Below are 10,431 nucleotides of genomic sequence, written 5' to 3'. Positions count from 1 at the left end.
GCTCTGATCTGTGTAATGGTTTTGTTTCAAGGCTGGATGGCTTATGCCGTAAACCCCAGCCATCGGCTTCTGAGATGAGCTCAAGGACCTCCGCTTAGACAGCGCTTGAGACAGGGCTGACTTGGCGATTGCTAATCGTAAGTGAAGCATAATGCCCATGTCCATTTTCGATTTATTAGCAAGGGAACTCTTATGCGAGGATCTATGATCGTGGCCTGATGCGACCAAGCTCACGCTATGCCCGTGGCCCCTGTCGTCTATGTCCGAGTCACGACGATATTCAACGGCCGAAGCTTAGCAAGCCGCGTCCCCAATTCCGAGTCAATCTGGCAGTCCTTGGGTTTTCCATTCCAGCCTTGTCTAAACATGGTTGCCGTTTAACCACATCGTCCGCCGGTCCCACCACAGTTAGTTACGGTTGCCGTTTGAGGACCCTGAATCGGCACTAAGGGCACACCCTTTGTGATGGGAACCTCAGACATCTTCTCACCGTCACGTCCGTCCCATCCACTTCGAAGGGCCTGGACCCTGAGATCATCCCCCCTAGATGGATGGATTACCAAATCAAGAACTCGACTAGGTTGCACGCGAGTACAGCAGCTCATCCTCTTCGATCAGCGGCGCTTGCTAATCCCAAGGGCTTTCTTCTCGATACTGTATGTATGTTACAGCAAAGCAGCAGTAGCATCAGCAGCAATTCCGATACCCTGGCCTAGCCTCATTCTTCATCCCGAGACTCGGAGCTTGAGCTGCTAGTCTGACCTGTCTTGCTTTGTCTTACCTTTTCCCAGAGAAAGAGCATGATCGAGTTTCGACAGTTACAGTAGGGGAAAATGCACAAAGTGGAACTTCTCGAGGCGAAAAGAAGTTTATCCCCTTACCGCTAGTTGGTCCCAAGAAGATGGCGTCCGATTTCCCAGCTTCTAACGTTAGTTAGCCAAGCACCCAAAAGCCCTGAGGGCTGGTGCCACGAGAACGCCGCCTCACCTGGCCCGGACTAGCTTCATCGCAGCAAGGCGGACCCTTGAAAATCTGACTTTAGCATCTAAAACGCGAGGGGCAGCACTGGGCACGAGACTGATAGACAACACGACAACTGTAACCTGACCAGGATATGCCTGGGCAATCTGGCTCTTAGGTTTCGTCTGATATATGGGTTTTCCAACAATTCAGCATTGTCCCCCACGTGGAGATTGCATTCTGAGAGATGCACAAGGCTTTCGAGTCTCGACTGACACTGACAACCGCATTCCCAAAGTCCCCAGTGCCTGGTACCGCCCAAGGCGTACAGGTCTATGCGGCCTCAGTGACGTAGGTGAGGCCGTTCTAGAATGCTCAGGCTGTGCTTCAGCTGTGAACAGCGCATAAGTCAATGTGTTCTAGACACTGATTATGACATCGTCGACTCGAGTTGAGCTTCTTGGTTGATATGTTTGGATAATTAATGTCTCCGAGGTTTGATATATCAATTGTGGTTCAGTTATCCCTGTCGTAGATGAGTCCAGGCATGCCGATCATGCAAGTAGAGACAGACACAAAACAGTTCGTTCATCTTTCTAAAATAAGGCATGTGAAATGGATGCATTTCTGAAAAATTACATACCCAATTTAGCAGAATGGGGTGTGATATGGAAACAACACCTCCTCGCTTCCGACTGGTTGGGTATATCGGTCGAGATGGTTGGTACCCTGATCTTCGGACATTCTTCAACGGCACGAGTTGCTAAAGAATGTTTTGTTCCTGTTGTCAGGTGTACGATGCTTTTGTTGACTTGGGTTGTCCAACTGCTAAACATGGCCTGTCCTCAAGCTAGTTCCATCCAATGCTCGTCTAAATATTACTGCGTTGCGCGAAAACTACGTCTGTATTACGATATTCTAGAAGCCAATCACTTACAACACATCTCGATCGTGTCAGGATATTAGAAGAACTGGCCGCTAAGAGCATAAGAGACGAAATAATTTAGTCACCTTATACGAGCTTAGAGAAGCACTTAGGCTACTTTATTTTGGCGACTTGAAGCCTCGGAAGACAATTCTTCTGCTATCCACCTGGCTATCTCTTACCACAGGGTCCATCTCAAGTCTCAAAACCGCCAAAGCCTCACTGACTCGCTATAGTAACGAAGTCCGTCATGAGCACATCACAACTACCCTCGCATACCAGCATCACGACCAGCTCTCCAGATCTATCTTCCGAGAGTCCCTGGTCCCTGTACACCGCCCAGCACATCAGCTCATTATCACCACTAGCCCAATATATAACTTGATCTTACAAAAACTCAATTTTCTCAAAAAAGATCAGGCTTCACCGGTAGAGCAATCAGTTGACCAAAGTACCAAGAAATATCCTGTTTCTAATTCTTACACATCTTGGTTTTAGGAAGATAAGTTGTTCGTACCTGGGAAGCATGAATCTGTTAGCGTGACACACGACTCGAGGCCTTGAAACTCGTGCGGATAGTCGGGGCGCCCGGACGGCGTCAAGTTGAGCTTGTGGAACGGGTCGAGAGATGGGCTAGACTCAAGATAGCTGGTCTTGGTCGATGCGTCGAAAACACCATGGTTAGTAATAGTTGACTGATACGGCTATAATGAAAGCTTCACTTGTGAAACATTATGATAATTGATAATAAGATATCATAAAGTCGAAGATATCTTGGGCTTCTTTAGACTACCTAAACATGACAATTTGTTATAAGCTTCATTTCAGATGAATGGTGTGTCCGCGTCATGTTGGATTTCCTGGTAACAAGACAAGTTGACTCTCCCATGGTCGGGGTTATCAATAACTGTCAAACATCAAGGCCACCTACAGATCATCCGATCTTTTGGTCAAGACATATATGTCGAAAACGCTAGGAATTAGCATATACCATATAATTAACAAATAACATGAGCCATGGCAGCTACCTTCCTCCTCTGTGACTCTATGTTTTTGCAGTTCGCCGAAGCATTATTTCCTTGTCTTCTAAATTGGCCAAACATATAGATAACAGAAGAGAAATCATCTTAGACTTAGAGTTCCAAAATAGAGTAGCCTAAAAGCTAACTCTAAGCTCACATAGAGTGAACAAATCATTTCGTCTCTTATGCTTTTGCCAGCTAATTCTTCTAACGCCACAACGCCTAACTACTAAGCCAGCTGTGATGGAAATAACCTCGTTCTAAAATGATGTCTTAGCCGACACTTCACTGTTGGACCACCAAAAGCAGTAGCTACCTTAGGACCTAAGGTGGTAACTTGGATACATAGCAGTCTGACATTCACGGGACATATGTCTCATGTGCCAGCGGAGCGGCCGCTCCGGCATCATCAATATGGCTCTGAGGCTTTGAGGCTTGAGACGTGTAAGGATCTCCAATAAACCAGCTGATGCAATTCAAGACAAATTTCCATGTTTTTGTTTACTGTTTACCTTGAATACCGTATCCGGCTCCTGAAGCCACCGTTTGCTGGGCATGCAAGGGGTAACTTTTAAAGATACGCATTCAAGAGTCTGGTCTCTAGTCACGGGGTCAAAGTTAAGCCATCATACGCACTCGAACTGACAGCGCAGATATCACAAGGCGAGATCACAAACCCCAAGTAGAATTGCGTGTGTAGCTTCATATGATTGTGTCCACTATTGGTACAATTTGCTATCCTTACAACTCCACTCCCGCTGTTATAACACAACCCATCTATGAATGACCAGGCGCTGTTTCGAACCCAGGAGATGTACCAACAGCAGAGACGAAATGAAGATGGATGAATAAAAGAACGCCCCTTGTCGTAATTTTCTCACTTCCAGAGCTTGCCGAGAGACACTTCCTTGTCGTCGTGCTTGTTGAGAATCTTTGCCGTGGCAAGCTCAAAGTCTTCTTGTGTGACATGCACTCTTCGTTCACGCAGAGCGTACATACCGGCTTCTGTGCACACACCCTTAAGCTCAGCTCCAGAGCATCCGTTCATCTTCTCAGCAATCTTGGTGAGGTTGATACCGCGGGTCAGGTTCATCTTGCGGCTGTGAATACGGAGAATATCTGCTCGAGCTTCAACGCTGGGTGGGGGGAACTCGATCTTTCGGTCGATACGTCCTGGTCGCAAGAGAGCAGGATCGAGAATGTCGAGACGGTTGGTGGCCATGATAACCTTGATGTTCTTAGTAGGCTCGAAACCGTCAAGCTGGTTGAGCAACTCCAGCATAGTTCGCTGGACTTCGGAGTCACCACCCGAAGAGCCCTCCACTCGCGATGAACCAATGCTGTCGATCTCATCCATGAAGATGATTGATGGGGCGTGTTCTCGAGCCATAACGAACAGCTCTCGAACCATTCGACTACCCTCACCGATATACTTCTGCACCAGCTCGGAACCTGACACTCGAATAAATTTACAGGCAGTATGATGAGCGACAGCTCGCGCCAACAGTGTCTTTCCTGTACCGGGGGGACCGTATAGCAAAACACCCTTGGGCTGTGCGATACCCAGAGACTCGAAGAGTTCGGGGTGCTTGAGACCGAGTTCGATAACCTCTTTGATCTCCTTAATTTGCTGGTCCAAACCACCAATCATGTCGTATGTGCTGTCGGGAACCTTTTCAACCATCATGAGAGAGACGAGGGGATCGACGGAGGAAGGTAGCATCTTCTCTAACTTGTAACTATCGGATAGTAGAGTGACTCGCTTTCCTGGGGTGAGCTTGCCAATGTCGACGCTATCGGATACATCGACGACTAATTCAGTGTGAGTATACATTGGTCAAGGATTACTATAGCAAGGTCGTCATACCATATTTGCCTTCTGGGTGCACCTTGACGAGAATCTTCTTGGTACTCATGACCTTGACAACCTCGCCGACATAGGATCCGGGCTGCTGCAACAGACCAAGTTCTTCTCTCAACAATCGCACTCGGGAGTTGTAGTCGTTTCTCTGAGCTTCAAGGCGACGAAGCGCGGCTTGACCCTTGAGAATCTCGAGCTTCATGCCCTCGATCTTGTTGTGGTAGTACTCGTCGAGCGCCATCTTGGCGTAGCTCCCTTGACGTCAGGGAAACGAGCTGTGATATGTGGTTCGGAGAGTAGGATCGAGAGATTTGCTCGATTTGTTCAAATTACCGGTTCGAGGCGTAGTAGAGGGTGGTGATGGGGTCGTGAATTGAAAGCGCCGTTGGTGATGGTATGCGATGTGGTTGAAGCTCGATGACAAGGCTACAGCTTGTCTCGTAATCCTCCAAGGCGAGTGAGTGCACAGACCAACCAAGGTTGGAGCTGCCCAGTGTCCAGCTCGGGGTTATGTTGCGCCGTCGTCCGGGCGATGGACGTACAGGGTAAGTTTAATCGACTTCAACACTCCAGGCACTAAAGACCCAGCACCGTAAGTCTTGGATACTCCACTATCGGCGAGCTCTCTGCCGCGCTGCCCCCACTGAGACATGCTAGACCGCTTGAGCCTAAGACTTGTTGATCGAAGACTCATGAAGCTGACCACAACTGTTACTGTGCATGGGGATTGTCGTTAATGGCACGCTGAGCATTACTCAGATCACAACCATAGAAGATTTATTTGCCGCTAACACCGCTTTCTATCACTTCTCACGAATCTTTTCTTATCTTACAGAAGCGAGTTTCCTTGTACCCCTCTATTCATCAAGCATCAAAGTCGTGCAAAGAGCCGCCCATTGGTACTATTCAAGACCCTGGGGATGCAGAATGACGTTGGTTCATTGGACAGGGGGGAACACGCGCGAGGTGCGGCAAGACACACTAAACTGTCATGGGGAAAGTTGGCTGATCACGAGCTGCGAGCTTGGTTATTGTGGATCAAATAGCCTAGAGAATTCATGGAGAATTGTCGATGCGATGTCGATTGCCTACGCTATGAGTTGAAACCACGCTTGTTTATATCGTGTATGTACATAATGTATACAGATTGGGTTGATATGTGAGTAATATAGATAGTACTCGGAAAGTTTCTTTGTAATGGAACCCCAAGAAATACGGTCTGGCCTGGTCTGTTGATCTCGTTCCTCTTTTCTTACCTACATACAAAGGTCCCTACCCTACCTGCCTCCTCAAAAGTCTATTCTCTTACTGGAGAGTTGTTTTGGTAATCACCTTGCCTTGATTGCACTTCCTCCTTCTCTGCTAGGTCTCTCTAGCGGATTTTACTTTTGGAAAGCTCTCTGCGGCTCAAGTACCACCAATTCCTTGGTTCTCATTCGGACACGCCGTCGGTCTCCTTTCCATCATCTTCGTTTGCCTTTCTGCCCAAGGTAGAGAGACACAGACGACGACTCGAGTCGACTGGGATTAATTCAACCTTCAAAACCCAACAGTCCCGCTCTGCCCAATCTATCTCGTTTCATCTCGATTTCCAGTCGCTTGGACCGCCTCCATCATCGCATCGCATTGATTGTATGACTTTCTAGGTACTGCATCGTGACATTGGCATGCTCGGCATTCCCACTTTCTGCGGTTGTCCAGCTACTTCGAGAACAGAAACAGGGACACCTCGCGTCTGATCGCATTCTTGCGGCTGTGTCTACTGTACTGCTTCTCTTCTTGTTTATTCGCCTTTTTACAACAAATCCAGATTTCTTGTGACAGAGTTGTGTATTCTTTGCCCTCCACTATGGATCCTTCGAGACGAGAAACCTCGTCGCCTGGGCGCCATCTTGGCGACGAATCGTCCGGCAATGCATCTCCCGCCGACACGCGTCGCCCGACTGCCCAGCCCGAGTCTGCCGCATCTCCTGTTCTTCGCGGTGATAACATGTCCGAAAGCTTCCAGTCTTCAGACACAGTGCGACCTAGACCAGAGGGTTATGGTAGGTTTCATGCCTGTTTTGGCGAATGGACCAGGGTTGATCTTATTTCTCTTTAGGTGCGATAAGCGGTCCAGCTTCAGGCTCTGCCCAACAATCGAAAGAAACGTCCCAGGAGCGCAGTTCGATTCGCCCTGCCCAAACTTCACGACCTTCTCGCGGCCCCGAGAGAATGCGATCTGCTACTCGATTGCGAAAACCCCCAATGCCTCGACGACCATCTTCAAACACCCCCTATCGTGGCGGCGTCTTCTCAGCAGAAGATGAAGTGCACGAGGTAGAAGCCGACGCTGCTGTGCGCCAACAGTCCTACCGCCGTAGACCCCAGCTCCCGACCCAGCTTTCCCGCGTTCAATCGCATCCAAACGATGAGGGTGACAACGACAACAACAATGACAGTAACGAGCCGTCCACCGATAGCCCTGGCGAAGGTCGCGATGACAACGACGATGACGAGGAGGAGACTCCCATCGAAGAACAGGACGATTCAGATAGCGATGTCAGTGAGGCCGAGAGTTTCACCCTGAAAGATCGACAACAGGCGATCAACCAAACCCACCCCTTCGGTATTCGAGTGTGGAAGCCCGCATTGTATAAAAAGGATCGTTCGATTCAAAAGTTCGCCCAAGCAGATATTCACTCGGCTCCTGGAGGTCGTGTTAACAACTGGCTTCTTACCTTCAATCTGCTCTGGACACTCCTATTTGGCTGGTGGATGGCCACTTTAGCAGCCGCTGGCGCTATTGTGTGCCTGCTTTTTGCTGCTGCTCCCAGTGGAAGAGAGTATGGTAGAGTTCTTTGGGGCCTCGCCGGGTATTTGTTCTACCCATTTGGCAAGTTTGTTCGCCTAGAAAAGGACGAGACCTACATGCACGAGGACCAAGACGAGGGGCGCAGTATCTCGGAATATGAACAATGGCAAAGCGGCGACCTCGAGTACGGACGACTCTTCTTTGGACCCGCTGACCGTAGCCGTTCAATCGTTGGACGTTCGAGAAGAAGTATCGATTCGGAGCCTAGCGAGACAGAAAGTCTTCTTGGCCGAGGCCGACGTGGTGAACATATCGAGGCCGATGAGTCTCCTCAGTACAAGAGACGACTGTTCGGTCGCGGTGAATGGAACATCGGCCGCGTCATCTTTTTCGTCTTTTTCTACTGCCTCATCTCGCCCTCGCTTCTGTTTGTGTCGGGCATCTGCTGGTTCTTGGTCTTCTGGATCCCCATGGGCAAGACCACATTTTTGCTGTTCGACCACCTCCGACGACACCCCCTGGCTTTGTCATTCGAGAGTGATATAAAATACATTCGTGAAGATGGCGGTCCGAGCTCGTCTGTTCTCCTCTGCACCTACCGTGCCGTAGGGTCAAGATACTGGAAGTATACCGTTGACGGAACCAACATCTTCCTCATCAACCTGATGGTGGTTGTGTTCTTCGTCATTTTCGACTGGCTCGTGATTGAGGGTGTCTTCCATGTCGAGGGCTTCATTACCTCTCCCGCTTTCCTCTTCTGTGCCGGTCTCCTCTCTATCATCCCCCTGGCCTACTTCATCGGACAGGCTGTTGCTTCTATTTCGGCACAATCATCAATGGGCGTGGGCGCTGCCATCAATGCTTTTTTTGCGACTGTTGTTGAAGTGTTCCTTTACTGTGTTGCTCTTACACAGGGCAAGGGCCAGCTTGTTGAAGGCAGTATCGTGGGTAGTATTTTTGCTGGTATTCTGTTCTTGCCAGGAATTTCTATGTGCTTTGGTGCCATCAAACGAAAGACGCAGCGCTTCAATGCCCGATCCGCGGGTGTGACATCGACAATGTTGCTCTTCGCTATTGTAGGAGCTTTTGGTCCAACCCTGTTTTACCAGATCTACGGAACTCACGAGCTTAACTGCATGGACTGTGAGGACTACAACACTGGCGAAAACGGTAGAGACTGCCGCCGCTGTTACTTCAGCCAGGCTCCATCACTCAGTGACAGGTTCTATCTTGAAGCTGTGCGTCCTTACTGTTACATGGCAGCGACTATGCTGTTCTTCTCGTATCTGATCGGTCTATGGTTTACTCTCCGAACTCACGCTGCCGTCATTTGGAACGCCGAGGTTGAGGAGAAGCGACACGAAGAGCACATGCATTCATCAAGTCTCCGCACTTCTCAGCTCCATGGCCATGTTCATCCTCATGCTCACACTCCAGCGACTGCCGAGACCAGCGGTACTGACGTTCGTGATTCTCAGCTTTACAAGCGAATTCTGGGCCAGTCTCTGAAGCAATCTGGTTTCGGAGAGGATCTTTCCCGCCAGAGTTCCACTGCTGGACAGACGGCTGCCACCAACGGCTCAGCATCAACCCCTCATGTCGTACCCCCCAAGTCCAGCGGCGGTGAACCATCGCACTCTACTCTCCATGTTCCAGGCCTCAGCGATGCCGACAACAAGATGCTTGTGCGCGAGGTTGCCGAGATTGCTGCCACTGCTGCCACCATTGCCTCGCGCGAAAGAATGTCGAGAAAGCCATCCGCCCTTCCTGCTAATCACGGAGCTGGCCCTCGTCCTACACCAAGCCGTCAACACACCCACGTTGAAGCTGCCGAGACGGAGGGTCCTGCCACCGAGGCTCACCAAGCACACGGTGGCCATGATGCCCCCAACTGGAGTCGCGCCAAGAGTGCCATTATCCTTCTTGGAGCAACAGTCCTGTACGCCATCATTGCCGAAATCCTGGTTGACACTGTGGATGTTGTTTTGGAAAGCTTCGCGATTGATCAAAAGTTCCTTGGTATCACCTTGTTCGCTCTTGTGCCCAACACAACTGAATTTCTGGTAAGTTGCTCTGTTCATTATGTGACAACAATATACTAACCGCCGATAGAACGCCATCTCCTTTGCTATGAACGGAAATATTGCGCTGTCCATGGAGATTGGTTCAGCTTATGCCCTACAAGTGTGCCTGCTTCAGATTCCTGCGCTCGTTTTCTACTCGGCCTTCTGGCCCGGAGTGCCTGAAGGTGCTGATCCGGCGTTGTACACTTTCTCGCTTCTGTTCCCTCAGTGGGACCTTGTCACCGTCATTCTGTGTGTGTTCTTGCTGAGCTACATGTATGGTGAAGGAAAGAGTAACTACTTCAAGGGCAGCATTCTTATGCTGACCTACTTGGTTGTTATTATCGGATACTACTTCAGTGGCTACACATCTGATGCTATGGGCATGCAGAGATTTGATGTCATGGGATCCGATGGTAAATACCAGAGCTACAAGACGATCGGTAGATCGACAAGGGGAATGGCCTTCCCGGCCTGAGATGTTGATCAGTGAGCAGGGGGTCGAGTTGAAGATTGTCTGGAGTAATGCATTTACGTGGGTTGTTAATATCGGACATACACTACATCATACATACAACATTGAAGGTGCCTATTACAAGAGAAGTCGCAATTTTGGGTTTGCATCGTTAAGAAGGATGACTGCTTTTATACGGGCTCATAAGCTACCAGCATTGGCGTGGTTATAATGATATTTTGATAAGGGTTCAATCATTCCAAGGTGTTGGTCATTACTCAGCTGTCTTGTAGTCGTTACTTAGAGTTACTTAAAAGACAGGTGTTTGGGAAATTACAATCATGTGTTGGGT

General features: G+C 49.3%; 2 protein-coding genes across 2 annotated transcripts; one reads left to right on the top strand and one right to left on the bottom strand.

Annotated features, from left to right (window-relative positions):
* Positions 1-3,784: 3,784 nt before the first annotated feature.
* FIESC28_05455 (uncharacterized protein) lies at positions 3,785-5,009 on the bottom strand (the record flags this gene model as incomplete). The annotated part of the gene is made up of 2 exons (XM_031159601.1): positions 3,785-4,719; positions 4,775-5,009. 2 exons carry the CDS (start codon positions 5,007-5,009, stop codon positions 3,785-3,787), a joined length of 1,170 nt encoding a protein of 389 aa, XP_031016341.1.
* Positions 5,010-6,617: 1,608 nt separating this feature from the next.
* Positions 6,618-10,103, top strand: FIESC28_05454 (uncharacterized protein; the record flags this gene model as incomplete). The annotated part of the gene is made up of 3 exons (XM_031159600.1): positions 6,618-6,813; positions 6,870-9,625; positions 9,675-10,103. 3 exons carry the CDS (start codon positions 6,618-6,620, stop codon positions 10,101-10,103), a joined length of 3,381 nt encoding a protein of 1,126 aa, XP_031016340.1.
* Positions 10,104-10,431: the final 328 nt, after the last annotated feature.

This window comes from Fusarium coffeatum (assembly GCF_003316985.1).
Source record: "Fusarium coffeatum strain FIESC_28 chromosome Unknown BRIP53273_contig_116, whole genome shotgun sequence".
NCBI lineage: Eukaryota > Fungi > Ascomycota > Sordariomycetes > Hypocreales > Nectriaceae > Fusarium > Fusarium coffeatum.
Note: the sequence above shows the minus strand (reverse complement) of the source record. Positions and strands in the feature narration are given on the sequence as shown.